Source organism: Opisthorchis viverrini (genome assembly GCF_000715545.1).
Source record: "Opisthorchis viverrini unplaced genomic scaffold opera_v5_30, whole genome shotgun sequence".
NCBI lineage: Eukaryota > Metazoa > Platyhelminthes > Trematoda > Opisthorchiida > Opisthorchiidae > Opisthorchis > Opisthorchis viverrini.
In genome coordinates this window covers 2,130,781-2,147,950 of record NW_008751686.1, presented here as the reverse complement: position 1 = coordinate 2,147,950, position 17,170 = coordinate 2,130,781, and the positions used below count along the sequence as shown (strand labels likewise).

Below are 17,170 nucleotides of genomic sequence, written 5' to 3'. Positions count from 1 at the left end.
CAGTGTAGCCTGCGGGATCATTGCAGCACTGAAGCCCGACCACGTCAAGGTGGAAGCTTTAGGTCGGGTCGGTTACCAGTATTGGGCCATTTGTTGGTTCCCGGGCTAGATTTATTATCTTAGGCTGATTGTGTAAGTTCATTTGGTGGGTCTGCTTCACGGGGGTTCGCATCTTACTGAGTGTCAGCTCTTCCTCTGAGTCTGCCATAGTTATCTTTTTCGAAGAATGGTTCGTTACCGGAAGACTTCGAATCCTCTGACTGTTTTTGGTTCGTTTGACATTGCCCCAATTTCTTCGGGGTGAAAACCTTACCAATTTCGTGGATTCTCTGAGCAATTATTCTGTATGTCTCCTCCACTGAAGCCTTTTTTCGCTTCAAGGTGTTCGAAGAAAATACGCAGTTTCGTCAAATCTGCTCACATCAAGCTTCAAATAAACTCTTGAATTTCAGGGTTTCTGGCCCAGTAGCAGATGGAGTCGAAAGTCAACACGGTGGTTACTATTTCCTAGATGAACCCTAACTATCAGCTGAACGACGAAAAGTCTTCGTAGTAACCAGATCTGGTAGGGAATGTAGTGGTGCTCTGTGATAACTGAGCACCGAAGGATGAATTTTGTTTGCTACTACACAATATCGGCACTGTGCGAGTTGCTGCCTGAGTCGTATTCTACTTTAACCCCACTTCTGCAGTTGTTTTCTATTTGCAATAGACCTGTTTCAAGTTTCGCCACTGCCCTAGAGATTCACAACCATGATACCACAAACACTCATTGAATGCCTTGTTTATAGCTCGGACATCTGCGTACTTTCCATCTCATGTTATCCCCACTCTTTGGAAATGCGGATTTTCGGTTCCCTGAACGTCTTTCCTAACTTCAGGCTTGTGCCGTACCAACAGATACTTTTTTGTCTTCAGACATTAGCGAGGCAGCCTCCCAAGTCTCATTTTACAAGTGTGGTTAGGCCAGAAGTAACCCAGTACCACCAGGAGGTAAGCGTGCTGTCATGTTTTTCATATCCTTGATTATCTCGCTTCTTCACAGCATTTAAAAGCATGTTGTGCAATTGAAGTTTCGCTGAATCGACTTACTTTCGCTAAACTACGCCTGGACAGTACGGGCCCAAATCGTGTCTTACTGGAGGTGTGGGATAGCGTACCACTCAAGCTCCCTGGTGGGAAAGAATTCAGGCCACAGCTATGTGAAAGCGTGGTAAGTGAATTTTCTGGGTATAATTTTTATAACCAATAAGGATACAATAACTGTGTTAAGACAGCGGATCACGTCTAGCTAATTATTTTGGCTTGTTGGTAGCGTGATCTACCGGCCGCGTCTGTTTTACTTGCCCAAATAATCTATTTGTCTCGATCAGTGCACACGAAAAACCAATGACTACGTGACTGTCTTTGGAAGTGAACTCAACGTGGTTACAGATAATTTACTATGCTTAGTGATCACGAACCTTTGTTCTGGTTACGAGGCTGAAGCTAGTTTCCCTTGATAAGCGGTAATCACTGACTTGAGAGCTTCTGTGTTAGAGCTTTTGAGTCTTCCGATTGGTTGGCCAAAGTTCTAATCCTCATTTCCCCAAATATCTTTGACTATTGGGAGCCCCTGAGAGTCCGTGGACGGCAATCAACGGGGCTAACTGTAGTCAGTTGATCTCTAGTGCTTATTGCTTGCAGTGTTTGAGGCTTAATATTCTCAGTGAACAAATTGAATAGGTCAGTTTCCATTTGGAGCTACACTAATCTCTATACTGTGTTTACAGAGGTAATTGCTTGTGATTTGCTAGCCCACAGGAGGTCAACGCCTCATTGAATCTTATGCGGTCTTTCTAAAACAATGATTCAGCAGTGTTATGATCAGTCCCAATCAGTTTCCTCCCTCTTAAAGGGTCTCGTCTTCAGACTGCACGATCACCATTCTGCACCCCTCGAGAGCAGGGCGATATTCATGTAGTGGCTTTCATATTAATAGTGTTCAAAGCTGGTGCAACCTGCACTTTAAACAGAGAACATCAATTGTGTTGATAGCCAACAGACTGCACCACCGGTACACTCAAGGGAAGCTTTTACGACACCTTGGGAGCTTTGTTGCGGTGGGCTAAAAGCTCAGATATTGTTGTGGTTTCCGGGGACGTGAATGCGCAAACAAGTAGTAGTAGTAGTAGACTTAGCGCTGCCGAGGCTCAATTAGGTAGTCGTCTGCCACTGGAGTGGAGACGCGCATACACCTGATTACGCATGCTGCATTTATGTGTTGACCACTGACTGTTTCTCTGATGTACTAACTTCCGAAACGACCGAACCCGCTTAGTCACATAGTGCTTCCGCATATGAGTCGATATCCGTCATAGACAGACCATATCGCTGTTAGTTGTAGGTGACGATTTTTGGTTGTCGCCCGTTCTGGAACACTTATGTGGACTGGGTTGCGCGCTTGTTCTTTCGTGCACTTTTCAAGAGCGCGCATGGTGCGCATGCTTCGACTGGTCATTACGAAGTTCTCGGACTTTGATGTGAAGCGAATCTACCGAAACCACCTGAAGCCCTTTTCGGACAAGACATCTGATATTGACTCTTACTGGGAGGTCTGTCCATACTGACCTCAATAAGAACGCTTGAATAGTTTAATTGAACACTTTCTGAAACAGTTCAATTGGTCACCTGTAGTTGCTCAGCTGACCCCTAGCGCAAGCCTCAACAGTGAACTTGGAACCTACGATGGCTTCGAAAATAATGGAGCGCTTTTTTGTCCCTCGAGCACTACTGAGCTTCTGGTCCTGAGGAACTCTCACCGGTTCTGTTCAAAGATGGAGATGAAACCCTCATTTGGTGCTTGTTTAACCTATTTGCCTCCGTCTGGGTGTCTCCCACAAAGTGTGAAGTCATGCTGACGGACGTACGGTCTTTGAACATGTCTCTAAGAGTTCAAAGGGTCACATGAAGTGGTGGAAAGCCATATGTATCTAGGACGTTGCATTAGCTATGACTGTAGTATGACAGACAAAGTCAATCCACGAGCCTCAAGTATCATAATTGGTCTTGCCAATTTGTGCCACTTGTTGCATCAAAACGGCATATCACCTGGTCCCAAGGGGTGCGTTTATCAGACTGCAGTTGTTGTGTAGCTGCGAAATTTGGCCAATTTATGTGGAGACTAACAGACATCTTTAGGTCTTTGACCCAAGATGCTTCAGAGCTGTAGCTGGGGTCGACTGGAACCAGCGAATTCGGGGTGAATTGACCAAGAACTGGTTTCTTGGTGAAGCAGAGAGTAGTTCACCCAAAGAATGCATCCTAAACTGTAAGCCACATGTTGCTCATACGGAGTTTCCTTACGGAGTTGTCTTCTGTGGCTAATTCGGAGTGGTGGAAACCGAGGGGTGGACAGAATTTGGCATGACAGAAGGGAATGAAGAGTGTTACGAAAGGTTTGTGTTCCGTTGGTGCTGTTTCCTTTCACGTGATCTCCATACGCTTGGCTGGATAGACTGAATGATACTGCGGCTATCCGATGTCAGTGGCATTCATGTTGTCAGTTTTCATCCAGATTGTCTAACTGCCTTGGAGTTGTTCACGGTATGCTAGCCCTAGGTCCCCCTCCTTGCTCCGTTTTCCTTCTTTCTATCATAAGGCTATATTCGAATAACTAGACTTTGTACGGCAGTTACACACTAGTGTTCCCATTTGGTGTTATCGTCAACAGTATTACTAAACACCCAGAGTAATGGGGCTGTTTTTCTACTCCTCCACATCCAACTTATTCCCAGTAGATCTCGAGATGTTTCAAAGTTCAGTCATATTTACTAGGCTATCGAGTCCCAAGTGTACAAAGGGATCACATTTCGTTTCAAATAAGCTGATGAGCCCAGTTGTTCCAAGATTTCAGTGTTATCGTGACGGACACGTGCCGCATGCTGTAGCGTCTTATCTACTATAAGTAATCCTGACACGGATTGTGGGATGAATGAAATCACACGGTTATGTCTGAGTAGGGAGCAGAGCCCCACGTTGTCAGTATGATGTTGGTGACTGGATGAATGATTTCTCAACCAGGATGAACATTGCAACGCAATTACCGTGCCACCAACAAGATAAGTAGGTAAGTTCCAGCGATGATCGGTGTTGTCTGTTTGGGCAGAACACATAGCATCTGACTTTGGAACATTGAGTTCATGAACTGCTCTCTCCTAACACCTTTCCGATAAAAATACAGCCGCAGATTCCGAATGAAATGTTTCATACGGTTGTGTGAGTCCCGTTTGTAGTGGCTTCATCGATGACTCCACAATGATCGCTTCTCGTATATCCCTTCAAATCCGGTTGACTTTATGGTCCGAGGTTGCATCTTTGCAGCAGAAAAAGTTAGAGCATTTGTCCCCGCTGCTACACTGTTCTCTTGCTGAAATAAAATATTAATGCTATGTTCTGTGACGAAACCTGGATGACCGTTTTTGGCCGGTTCTGTTAAAAGCTGCTGTAATTAGGATATTCAACTCCACCCCTGGTCTCGCGTTCATGCCTTTTATGCACCTTGCAAGGTGGGCCACCACGTGAATAACCACAAGCTGTTTAAGTCTAGCAGTGACAAGCTCGACGTCACGAGAATCCAATAAATGATTTGGAGCTGAATTTAGCCGTCAACAACGGCATGGTTTGTAACTTTCACACAGGTTATCCCAACTTTGTATCGTTTTTTTGGACATTGTATTCGTGTCTTGAAGTACAAATTGAAATGAAGGTTTTACCATGGTAAACTTTCTACCGCATATAGACACCGAAACGGAGAACAGTGATATCCTCAATTTACGAACTGTTTGACAAGCAGTGCAATTCGAGTCTGATCGTCTTACACGCGTATACGACTTCCCCAATTTTTACATTCAGCTCCCTCCTGTGCTTCCTCGTGTGATTTCGACACTATTTCCCAACAATCCCTTGGACTCAGACGACCACTCGGTTCACTCCGATATTGCGTTGATCATATGCAGCTTACCCCTTAAAAACTTTGCACTGAACCGCGCTGGCATGTTGGGCTATTTGCTCGGACGTATACAGGCTGCAAAGCTGGGGTCGACTGGAACCAGCGAATTCGGGGTGAATTGACCAAGAACTGGTTTCTTGGTGAAGCAGAGAGTAGTTCACCCAAAGAATGCATCCTAAACTGTAAGCCACATGTTGCTCATACGGAGTTTCCTTACGGAGTTGTCTTCTGTGGCTAATTCGGAGTGGTGGAAACCGAGGGGTGGACAGAATTTGGCATGACAGAAGGGAATGAAGAGTGTTACGAAAGGTTTGTGTTCCGTTGGTGCTGTTTCCTTTCACGTGATCTCCATACGCTTGGCTGGATAGACTGAATGATACTGCGGCTATCCGATGTCAGTGGCATTCATGTTGTCAGTTTTCATCCAGATTGTCTAACTGCCTTGGAGTTGTTCACGGTATGCTAGCCCTAGGTCCCCCTCCTTGCTCCGTTTTCCTTCTTTCTATCATAAGGCTATATTCGAATAACTAGACTTTGTACGGCAGTTACACACTAGTGTTCCCATTTGGTGTTATCGTCAACAGTATTACTAAACACCCAGAGTAATGGGGCTGTTTTTCTACTCCTCCACATCCAACTTATTCCCAGTAGATCTCGAGATGTTTCAAAGTTCAGTCATATTTACTAGGCTATCGAGTCCCAAGTGTACAAAGGGATCACATTTCGTTTCAAATAAGCTGATGAGCCCAGTTGTTCCAAGATTTCAGTGTTATCGTGACGGACACGTGCCGCATGCTGTAGCGTCTTATCTACTATAAGTAATCCTGACACGGATTGTGGGATGAATGAAATCACACGGTTATGTCTGAGTAGGGAGCAGAGCCCCACGTTGTCAGTATGATGTTGGTGACTGGATGAATGATTCTCAACCAGGAATGAACATTGCAACGCAATTACCGTGCCACCAACAAGATAAGTAGGTAAGTTCCAGCGATGATCGGTGTTGTCTGTTTGGGCAGAACACATAGCATCTGACCTTGGAACATTGAGTTCATGAACTGCTCTCTCCTAACACCTTTCCGATAAAAATACAGCCGCAGATTCCGAATGAAATGTTTCATACGGTTGTGTGAGTCCCGTTTGTAGTGGCTTCATCGATGACTCCACAATGATCGCTTCTCGTATATCCCTTCAAATCCGGTTGACTTTATGGTCCGAGGTTGCATCTTTGCAGCAGAAAAAGTTAGAGCATTTGTCCCCGCTGCTACACTGTTCTCTTGCTGAAATAAAATATTAATGCTATGTTCTGTGACGAAACCTGGATGACCGTTTTTGGCCGGTTCTGTTAAAAGCTGCTGTAATTAGGATATTCAACTCCACCCCTGGTCTCGCGTTCATGCCTTTTATGCACCTTGCAAGGTGGGCCACCACGTGAATAACCACAAGCTGTTTAAGTCTAGTAGTGACAAGCTCGACGTCACGAGAATCCAATAAATGATTTGGAGCTGAATTTAGCCGTCAACAACGGCATGGTTTGTAACTTTCACACAGGTTATCCCAACTTTGTATCGTTTTTTTGGACATTGTATTCGTGTCTTGAAGTACAAATTGAAATGAAGGTTTTACCATGGTAAACTTTCTACCGCATATAGACACCGAAACGGAGAACAGTGATATCCTCAATTTACGAACTGTTTGACAAGCAGTGCAATTCGAGTCTGATCGTCTTACACGCGTATACGACTTCCCCAATTTTTACATTCAGCTCCCTCCTGTGCTTCCTCGTGTGATTTCGACACTATTTCCCAACAATCCCTTGGACTCAGACGACCACTCGGTTCACTCCGATATTGCGTTGATCATATGCAGCTTACCCCTTAAAAACTTTGCACTGAACCGCGCTGGCATGTTGGGCTATTTGCTCGGACGTATACAGGCTGCAAACCGCGAACTTCATCCAACACATACCACTTCTCTGCCAGTCTACACAGTGGACAAGAGACAGCGAAACAAAATTCTCTCCAAGTGGTTTACGTCCGGCAGCGAATCTCCCAGCCTTGATATACTGCTTGCCCGGCTGCATGGTCTAGCCCCGCATCCCTCAGTTCTTTCCCATCTGTCTTCTCTGTTAAAAATCCCCGATGTTGACAGGACAACTCAAGGATCGCTTTTTTACGATCACGAAAAGACTTCGATGCGGTATGAACAATTTCTGCTCGCCAGTGTTCTAATAGATGCATACCTTTTTATGATTCATGGATTGTTGGGCGGGTCCGCCAAGTAACACTGAAGGTGAGATAATCGTTCTGGAGTTTTGTTTGTTGTTTGTTAACGACATGAAGCACGGTTATATAGCCCTGTTCATTGGGCGAGCCCTCCTCTCTGGTTTTGCTGTTTCGTCCGAAGCTGCATTTTGCGATTTGAACAAGTTCCTGCAGAAGCAGCAGTCTTGAGGATCTGTGGAGCCAATTGGATTTGAGCGTGGATTCAGCGAGGAGGACCAGGTGGTCGATAGTGTGTTGTGAACCGTGCGGTGGTTGGGAAACCTGCGCATCCGGCGACATCCGATTCATCAGTTCAAAGTTGCCAACTCCAAGCCGAATGACTTACGTATCAGATTCTCTGTGAAGAATCGATGACAATACAGGGTTCTATCCGATTATACGCACTGACATCCTGGGTTTGAGTTTTGTCGCACATATTTACACCCCCGTCGCATTCCATATTCAGGAGGACTGTGCAACGGAGACAAGCAATGGTTCGAGACTAAATAGGCCAACTCACGTTCCTATAAGCTTCACATAGGTCTGTAAGAATGAAAAGGGGCATCCCTCAGTTCGTTGTCATTAGATACCGCATATTTTACGCATCGTTTCACAAAGTTTGCATCCATTTTCGATGCTCTCCCCATCTGTCTGTCCTGTCAGCCACCTCATGATTGCAGTACTTCTCGTCTCTGAAGTCGTTCGCACCATCGGGAAGGGGGCTTGTTGTCATCTGTCGGGAGATAACTTCTCTTGTAGGGTGTGGGTCTATGTTGTCGCCGCGGCGAACACAGAACGTCACCGCGAGTCTGTATGCACTATATTGCTGATTCAAAAAGCCTGGTACATAGTTTTAAACATGGTACAATGAAGCCCAAAGCGATAAAGTGTGGATAAAAGAGGGTAAATTTGGTGGCGCTTCTGTGTCGTTATCGGTAGAGGATTACCAAAGCAGTTCAAAAGTAAACCTGGGTGAGAAGACTTGATGAGCATCACCCAATGGGTCAAAAGTCGCAAGATGCTTTACCATGTAGGCAGTCGCCTAGTTATGGCACTTGATATTTCTCGCAAGTGGGATTTTATGTTTGGACCGAGTGCAGGAAGTTGACATAGCCGGAGCTAAAATAGGGTGAAGAGGGCGTTGACCGTCACGTGACTTTTTTGGATGGAGTTGTAACAGACGTCAAAGTATTCTCTGACCATTAAGCTGAGGCACTTATTGAGATTTTACTGCACTTAGAAGCGCGTTTCTGTGACCTGCCTATGAGACAGTGATCCCCATCCAAAAGGCCGGCGAATATGACAGGAGAACAACAGGTCTGCTGAAGAAGAACACAGACAATAAAATTTTTGAAAATGATGATTCCAAGGTAGCTCAGTGATTAAGGCAAGAAAATACTGTCCGGAAAGTTCATGGTTTTTATCCAACTCCAGCATCTCGGCTGGTGCTGTCTAGGCTTGGGCGACCCGGCAGTATCTCAGCTCTCGTGCNTTTTAATCCAACTTCAGCATCTCGGCTGGTGCTGTCTAGGCTTGGGCGACCCGGTAGTATCTCAGCTCGTGCTTCCTCCGGGTAGCGTGACAGCAAGACACCAAAAAGATGTTACAACTGAACGGTTGTTTTTCTATCATTTATTGTGAAGAAGGTTTAAGGAAACGGATAGGAACATCACTCTGGAAGCATAGAAAAGGTCCCCGTGTTTCGACAAAAGCCTTTCGGCAGACAAATGAAGATAAATAAACTTTCCCTCAGTTGGACCGGCACTTTCTAACCTCTTTAGTTAGAAGGGGTGAAGCTGATTCTGAGGTCTTGAACCACAAATTGGGGCACCCGGGTATTGTCGCTGCTCATCCTGTAACTGACGTGATGACGTCAAGAATCAAACCTATTGTCGCCGTTTTTTGTACATGAGTTCAGCTCTGAGCCACCGCACAATGTTCATCCAGATGTCATCAATAGGGAACTTGATCAACGGCGATGGTAGCTCTTCTCGAGATTTCGAACGTTTCAACGTTTGAGTGCTCGTTATGAATTATCAGTTGTGCCATTCGTACATAAACCCCTCGATGTAGCTGCCACCCCATCCGCGTTGGGACCAGGGGAAACAATGACCTGACGATTGCCGTTCAATGAAGATATACACATTTTCACCTTGGACGGAAACCAACCCAGTCCTCACGAATGTAGTGCTCTAGCTAGGGAGCAAGCCAGAGACGAATGATGAGAACCGTCAAGTTAGGTGCAGCAGCAGTCGCTGCGTTTGGAACAATCTGAATAACTGTGGCGGAATCCCAGTCACTCCCAACCACCAAGGCACTTCATCTCTTTGGTGGATTTTACTAGTGCTCATAAGGAACCCTCGCAAGAGCACTTGGTTTCTTGTTACTTCTTCAAATTGGAAATGAAAAACTCAGACTAAGTCATCCAAACGATCAGAACCTCTGATACTTTGACAGAAACGCTAGGGAGGGGGGAGGGAAGACAAACACAGCGCTCAAACGCACCTGAAGTCAGTTGACCAATGGTCAGCTGAGTTCACCTAAATCCAGGGAGTCCTAAGGTAGCAGATGTTCCCCTCTGAATACAGCGGGGAATTTTGGGGCGACTGAGATCCATGGCTTCCGTGGACGTTAGCATCCGTGAGTTGTAAGTACAGAAGATTGTCTTGGATGCATTATCTAATTTTGAGTGGGGATTAGCCTGGAGAACATGCTTGTCCATCCATGAATCCACCGTTCGATTTGTTGTTTTGGTGATCGGTCGGGCAATTTGTCGTTTCAATCATCTTCGGCTTTCGAACGCATAAAAACCTATGTGTTTTTTTGTACGCATTTCGACCCACAGTTGCAAATGAATCCGCAAGTGCAGTCCGAGGTGGCGGAGATAGTTGTGGGTTTCTTGGCTGGTGGTGTGGTGGCCAAACAGTTTAGTCAACAACGCAAACCTCGCCACCTCGTGGTCGCTGCTCGTCTACTGCATTAGTGTTCGCAGTGTTGTTTCTTTCAATCGGCGGATGTGCTTAAGGGAGTTTCCTTGGGGTCAACACTTGGCATGTTCAACGGAATACTTTGTGTGAGAAGTTCGATTTTGGAATCTGAAGCATCCCTCGAAAATGTTCTAGGTCTGTGTTTAAAGAGTCCTCACTAGAGCTTGTCTGTGCTTGGACCCAGTATAGGTGGCAAAGTGTGGATAACGCCCCCTCCACGTGAGTTTCCTGCGAACTGATACCTTCAAACTAACCTCTGGATATTTGTTTATGGAAACCTCAAAAAGGAAGACCAGCTTCGATTTTTCCGTCGAATAACATATTTAAGTGATGCATATTCAGAGCATTGACAAGCTCCGAACAGGGGATGACGTTCACACAATCGCATGTTATATTCCGTTAGAAGCGCTTCTCACTTACGGTCATAACCAAGTCGACAAGTAAGGCTTTCAAGCGGCTTTCAATCAATACGTCATGAATAAGGATTTATGCTTGTCCTCGAAAACGAAACTGCACATTTTTGGTTCACAAGAGCGGCAGGGCTTTTAGGTGATGTGTTTCGATTAGTGACTGGAGGCTGTTGTTGTCATAAACTCATAAAAAATTTACTCCCATCAACTGACAAGAATTCAACACTGACGGGAGCCTCGAGTGACTTTCACTCTCGTATGCTCTGAGGCTGCGGGGCTGGGTGATATATAGCGAGACCTCTGAATGTTAGCAGAATTGTATGCATACTGTCTGGACTAGGGACTTTATAGCATTCGGAAGAGGAAGCTCCTCAGCGATTTCGTTCATCTGTGGACGCTTGAACCTTACGAGCAAGGAGTAGGCACACTTGGTGTAGAAGGCGAATGGAACCGTTTGTTAAGTTGTTCAGCTCAGCGATCTGCCTGTATATGTAGACAGTATGTGAGTCCTACATCTTCCTCAGCAAGGAAGGACTCCTATCTATGGGATCAACTGGTACAGTATTTGAAAGCTTCTTCACGTAGACGCCATTTCCACTTCAGAAACACTGAGGAAACCAAGTTCCTCTGTGATTCTTGAGGATGCTTTCTATCTTCTTGCGGGTGTGGTTTAGTTCGCCGTCTGCAGAGAGGCGTCGACGGTATTTTAGTAGATCTGAGGAGCTTGGGGGGGATTCCTGCGTGGCTATTCATTAACCACGTGTTGGCGCAGGCTGCTCCAAGCTACTATGTTTTTCTTCACCGGGGGTAGATCATTTATGGATCTAGTTGCTATGTGTTTGAATGTGCAAGTGGGCACCTCTATTACTCCGCTATATCTCGCGCACTCCCACTTCCCGTGACCTAAAACCAACGTGTCCCAGGTACATGGTTCATAGCTGATGAACTGATTGGCTGGTTAGGCAGACTTAGCACACTTGCACTCAATTGGGTGGTCCACTTGGACTGGACTCGATGTGCATGGACAACGGTGTTCAAGTCCTTCAGCTGTCTGCTGACCACTGACTGTTTTAATGCAGTACTAACCGAGGTCATCAAACCACATGATGCCCTTCAACGGCGAGCCAGCCTGGGACCCAAATGGACCACATCAAGATCAGCTACGGGCGCCACGGATCAGTAATGAACGGCTGCTCGGTTTGGAATATCCGTGTGGGTTCTGACGATGAGCTCTTTTGGTGTCGCTTTTCTCTTTGCCTTCCAGGGCCGCGTAACGAACGGATAACTAGCTTAGCAACTGAGGGACTGGAAAATTCCGAAGCTACACGAAATTATCAGAACCGCCTTCTGGGGCCTCCTCAAAATACTTCACCGACGGATATCATGTCTTACTGGGACGATATCACTACATTCTTGCACAATGCAGGAATTTCCGCCTATGATATGGCGCAGTTAGGTCCGCCAAAGCACTGGATATAAAACAAAAAAATCGTTCAGCTGTAGCACCCTTTCGGTGCCTAACTGCCATGCCACACGAAGAAGGCACGAGGGCTGGGATACTGCCAGGTTGCCCAAGCCTAGACAGGGGAAGTCGAGAGGTAGAGGTTGGGTTCGAACCACGGACCTTCCGGTCAGTAAATTCGCGCTCTAACCACTTGGTCCATCTCGCCCCCATCAGACCAAACAGTGGGGCTGCTTCGATCTAAGGGGAACGTTCCAACCGGCCCCATATATAACGCAGCCCAATGAATTATCGGACGTCAAGTCAAACCTAGAGTGGGTGCTAACCATGAACCTTGGCGGGCTCAGAAGGCTAAGGAAATGGAAGGGGCTCAGAAAGCGGGAAGTACCCGAAGATTGTTCCAGTCGATCCATGCAGCCAGTCCAGGGCAAACACTGGTGAACGAAACAACCAACGATCAAAGTGGCACGACCGTCTTCAGTGAAGGATGCGTTGACAACTGAGCCGAGAATTTTATTTAAGATTCCATGTGGCTACCTGTCACTACGTCGGCTGGTGAACCTGAAACCTTCTACGGCTCTCGGTCCGAATGACCTCCCACTCGCACCGTTCAAGGCCGGAGTGAAACCCACAGTCAGCGCTTACCTGATCTTTACCTTCATTTGAGAAAAGGCGACTGTCTCAGACAACCGGGAAGAATCGGCGTTAGCGCCCATTCTTAAACAGGACTCGTAATGAGTGTGGCAACCACAAGGGGACCAGCTTCATTCCGCAGTTGTCTGGGCTATATTTTTTCCTCCAAATACATGTAAATAGTTTGGAGAGGCATTGACTGGGGAATGCGCCTCAGTCCTTGAACATGGCAGATGGAAGGTCGTTGGGACTGGGGGTACAAGGGAGCTTTGTATGGATGTACATTCAAACACTTCTGAGGCTGAAGGGGGCTCCACATCCACAGCTCGTGTTTTCGTCGGAGGACGACAGCACGGATTAGAATTGGAAGGTGGTCAACCGAAGTGTTGTTCGAAGTATCTTGCCAAACGGTTCAAACGTTGGTTTTTGGATGTCAGGTCCGTCGTGGTCCTTGGTGATTTCGCTGACAAGAGGCTTCTGATGACCTGACGAATCAGGTGAAGCCCTCCGCGGACACTTCCAGCATTTTTCGGCTCTCCCATTTTTCAACCTGGACCCACCAAGCTTCGCGGTGTAGGTGAATATTCAGGTTTACCTGAAGTCTAATGATGCGTCGAGTTGGATTATGCTTGCGACCAGGGGGCCTCTAGCAGAGCCAAGGTTCTTTCAGAGATTCATTGCTTGGGTCGCACTGCAGGCAGAAGCCCCTGCACCAAGTACGGTTTTGGATGTCTCTCTCCAATGATGGTTAATATCTGATATTGAATCAACAGGCATGCGCTTAAGTGGCGTATGGGTGGTGTAGCTTATTGGTCCACGAGGTTCGCAATAGCCAAGCGGCGCGCGTGCCTAAAACAAGCCTCCCAATAAACGCGCAGCACGATGTGGTGTTCGGCGAAGACCAGTCAAGCGGGTGGGATTCTGGCGACAAGCTCTACACGATTCCCAATGTAGCGTATCCCACTGCAGCAGCTTCTAATCCGGGATTTCGTCAAGCCTGTTAAGTCGACTGTTCACTGTCTATCGTGTTTGGGATCGCGTTTATGGACGAAACTTCCTTAGCAGAGAATCTGAGTAGCGGAGTATTTAGTGGAACCGCAATTTCCCTCCAGCTTTTGAGGTTCAACTCTCCGAGTCAAGTCAAGTACTTATACATACATGAATTTTCAGCGTACATATTTGCTACTGTATTTTTATTTAATTGATGAAGTACTTCCATATACTGTTGTGTGGAGCTAACCCCACTCATAGGGTTTCTGAAAACTCTTCGGTAGCACACGAACGCTAGACACCGATGCATCGCGATATCTCGAATATCGTACCACTGAAACATGAGGTGGCCGGGCGTAGCCTATTCAGTTGAAACAGACCGTCATAAACGAGAGATTCAGCTGGATCCATTTGAGTCTCCTATCAAGACCGAGTTCGTGTACAAACGAGAGCACTTCGATATACGTTAAGAAATTCGCCTGATTTGCTTGTCACTGAACCCCTCACAAAAGTAGGCGGGACATGATGTTGTCACGCAGTGGGAATAAATAGAAAGCGGCCCGAGCAAAGAATAACAGAAACACGCTAATTCGACTTTTTTGCCAGCAAAAGCTTGTCGTTGGTGCGGGTTTTTGAGGTAAACCTGGTTTTAGTGAGCGACTGGCGAAGAGGGCGACGAACGTCTGGAGGTAAGATTTTACTGACCTGACAGTAATGTGGTAGTCGTTTTCAAGACGTTGCGCGAAACGACAAATGGACGATAGATACACTGGAGCAAAATACATGCATTGATACACCTGTGAAGGGAATCAACAGGAACAGAAGACGTCTTCGGTCTCAGCATAAGAAGCAGAAGACGAACTAATTTCACTCGATAGGGTCACACCCAGTTAGTTGATAGTGGAATTTTTGAGTAGAGAGACACTGAAACAATGAGGGGTTGCTGGCTACTGAGCAGATCAGTATAATGTGGACCGGGAGGCTAGGGAGAATAGTCTTGGCATTTCGAGAGATTAAGGATTAGAGGGCGGTCGCCGGACCAGCTAAAACCTTCATTCAGCACACTTGATGGCTCCGGTTTTGATCGCGGCAGCTGAGATCGATCACTCTGCTACGAACGTATTTGCATTCAGTGAGAAAATCAGGGCTGGGCATGTCTTTTATTTCCGATGGGACGGAAAAGATGGGAACAACACCTTTGGGGAACATAAGAAGTTATTCGGAGCATTATCTCATTTGTCCATCTTACCCGTCAAAGACAAGGCATTCTACTCATCGTGCGAAGGTAGTATGGAGAGGCAGAGTACTGCTTCTGTTTTAACAAGACCATAATTTAGTTTTTTTTCGATATGTACGAGGTTATTATCCTCAGCCTAACATCAATGTCCAACACTGATGCTTTGCTAGGCTAGTTGTTCAAGTCCCAGGATTACGTTGCTTGTGTTTAAGTGGTAACAGAAGCACAGACACTCCGCAGCCTACTGTCCAGTACCTTCTCCTCTCCTTTCATTCACTCATTATTCGATTTTCTCGTTGAATTCTTTGCAGGCCAGGGCGGCGTTAGTCCACTTGGATCAAAACGGCGTCACACCTGCTTACTGTGAAACAGCCGGTCTACTGTTCCGGCCCGTATCGTTTGGACAAACTCCGAAGGCGAGAACAACATTAGCTGATACGATTGGATACAGCCAGCACGCTCTAGTCCTGGGTTTCTTGTGCGCCAGTCTCCTGCCCTCTTCAAATCCAAACTCGCTTGCTTTTCCATGTATTGATGAATACAGCCTATCTTCGTGGGTTGGTTACCGAGCAGAAGATTGGCCTCGCGTTGTCCAGGAAGCCCTTCAAAATTACCCGGATGCCTATATTCGACTGACTCCCCCAGTTAGACGTTCCATACCAGTTCGAAATCACACAGAGGACATTTTGAATGTAAATTTGCACTTCAAATCCGACACAATCATGTCTACGTTTGACTCCCGCAGTACGCAACACCGGGACCGCGTTTCTATCCAGTTCTTGTTGTCTCGTTGTTTATTTTACTGCTTGCATTACTTTTTCGGTAGAGACTATCAGTGAAGTAGCTTTTGCACTGCTGTACTTACGAAATGCAGTTTATTTTTTTACATAGAATGTTTTCTAGATGCTCATCTCGCTTGTTTGTCTGAAGATCAAGCTGAAGATTGGCTTCTCCCTTCATACAGACTGGTGATATACCTGTAAGATCTGGGTTTCTGTTACTTATATAGGAGCAGATACGTTCGTTGAAGCTAGGGCGGCCCTGCGCTTCTGCTAAGAGTTGGTCCATTCGGTCGAATCCCATTCACAATATAAGCGATGCACCCGTTAAAAGTAATGTAGGAACACCGGATCCGTCTGGCGGCTGGCAAAGGATTCAATGTGAAACACTAGGACGGAATGTCTCAGTTAGTCTTGGGATACGAACGCTGTGCTATTTCCGAATGACTGAATCCATCAAAGCTACGTTCATTACTTGACAACCAGTATGACACCTCCTTAGCTAAGGTATACATCTCCCGTAGTCGGGCGTCTACGGAGTTATTGAATACCACTTAAATTCCATGACTATAATGCCTCAGCTCAGTTCTTGTCAAAAGATTCACCGAAGGTGAGCAACATGTATTAAACGCCCAGAGCCTGATAAAAAACACAGCGTGTTTGTTCTATTCAACGTGTATGAGGCGGCAACATTCTGAGGATTCCGACTCCTGGACGCGCCATTGGTAACCAGCATCCGGTGGATACTGAATTATGATGGGCTGTTGGGTCCACACTTTCGGCCAATCACAGCTCAACTTGATGCTGGTCCGAGAAGCGGCCCGATCTTCTGGCCAATCGCATGCGGGATAGGCCTCTTGGTCGTAGCAGAGCCCAACTGCGAAGCGGGGCGGGATTTCGCCTAATAATGACAGACGCACTTATTCTCCTGTCAGGCCATCAAACTCAAAGCGATAGTGCGCCCACGTGGCAGATAACCCCAAGTCACGACCGAGTTCATGACCACAAGAATAGTGATCAATGTACGCGTCAAAACCTCAAGCAAATGTCCGGTCGCAGATGAACTAACATAAGCCGTACTCTTTCCGGATGACGTGAAGTTGAGGAAAGCTCGATACATCCGGGGTGAATTCCCACTCCAAAACCCAGCAGAACTTAAGCATGTTATACCTAACGACTTTTCCGCTAACCATTTTTTTAAGCAGCGTCTGTCCTTTTACATCACATTCGTATACATTCAGTTCTCATTGCTTTGTGAAAACTCACCCTATAGGCGTAGAGAACTTTTGTTTACTTAACTTCGATTCGCACACGAGCCCAGACTGTAAAATGTACCGAGTACCTTTTAGCCGTAGGACTCCACACGAAAGAACGGTTTTGGCTGGTTCAGTGGGTCTACTTTCTAAACGGACAGAGCT

At 46.3% G+C, this 17,170-nt stretch overlaps 1 protein-coding gene across 1 annotated transcript in view; it reads left to right on the top strand.

Annotated features, from left to right (window-relative positions):
• Positions 1 to 15,945, top strand: part of T265_02477 (hypothetical protein) — a gene marked incomplete at both ends in the record, with an annotated part of 19,974 nt that extends 4,029 nt beyond the window's left edge. Inside the window, 4 exons of the mRNA XM_009166726.1 lie at positions 1,046 to 1,213; positions 6,927 to 7,189; positions 15,290 to 15,665; positions 15,877 to 15,945. Coding sequence (XP_009164990.1) covers positions 1,046 to 1,213; positions 6,927 to 7,189; positions 15,290 to 15,665; positions 15,877 to 15,945 — 876 coding nt within the window. The remainder of the gene's footprint in view (positions 1 to 1,045; positions 1,214 to 6,926; positions 7,190 to 15,289; positions 15,666 to 15,876) is intronic.
• Positions 15,946 to 17,170: the final 1,225 nt, after the last annotated feature.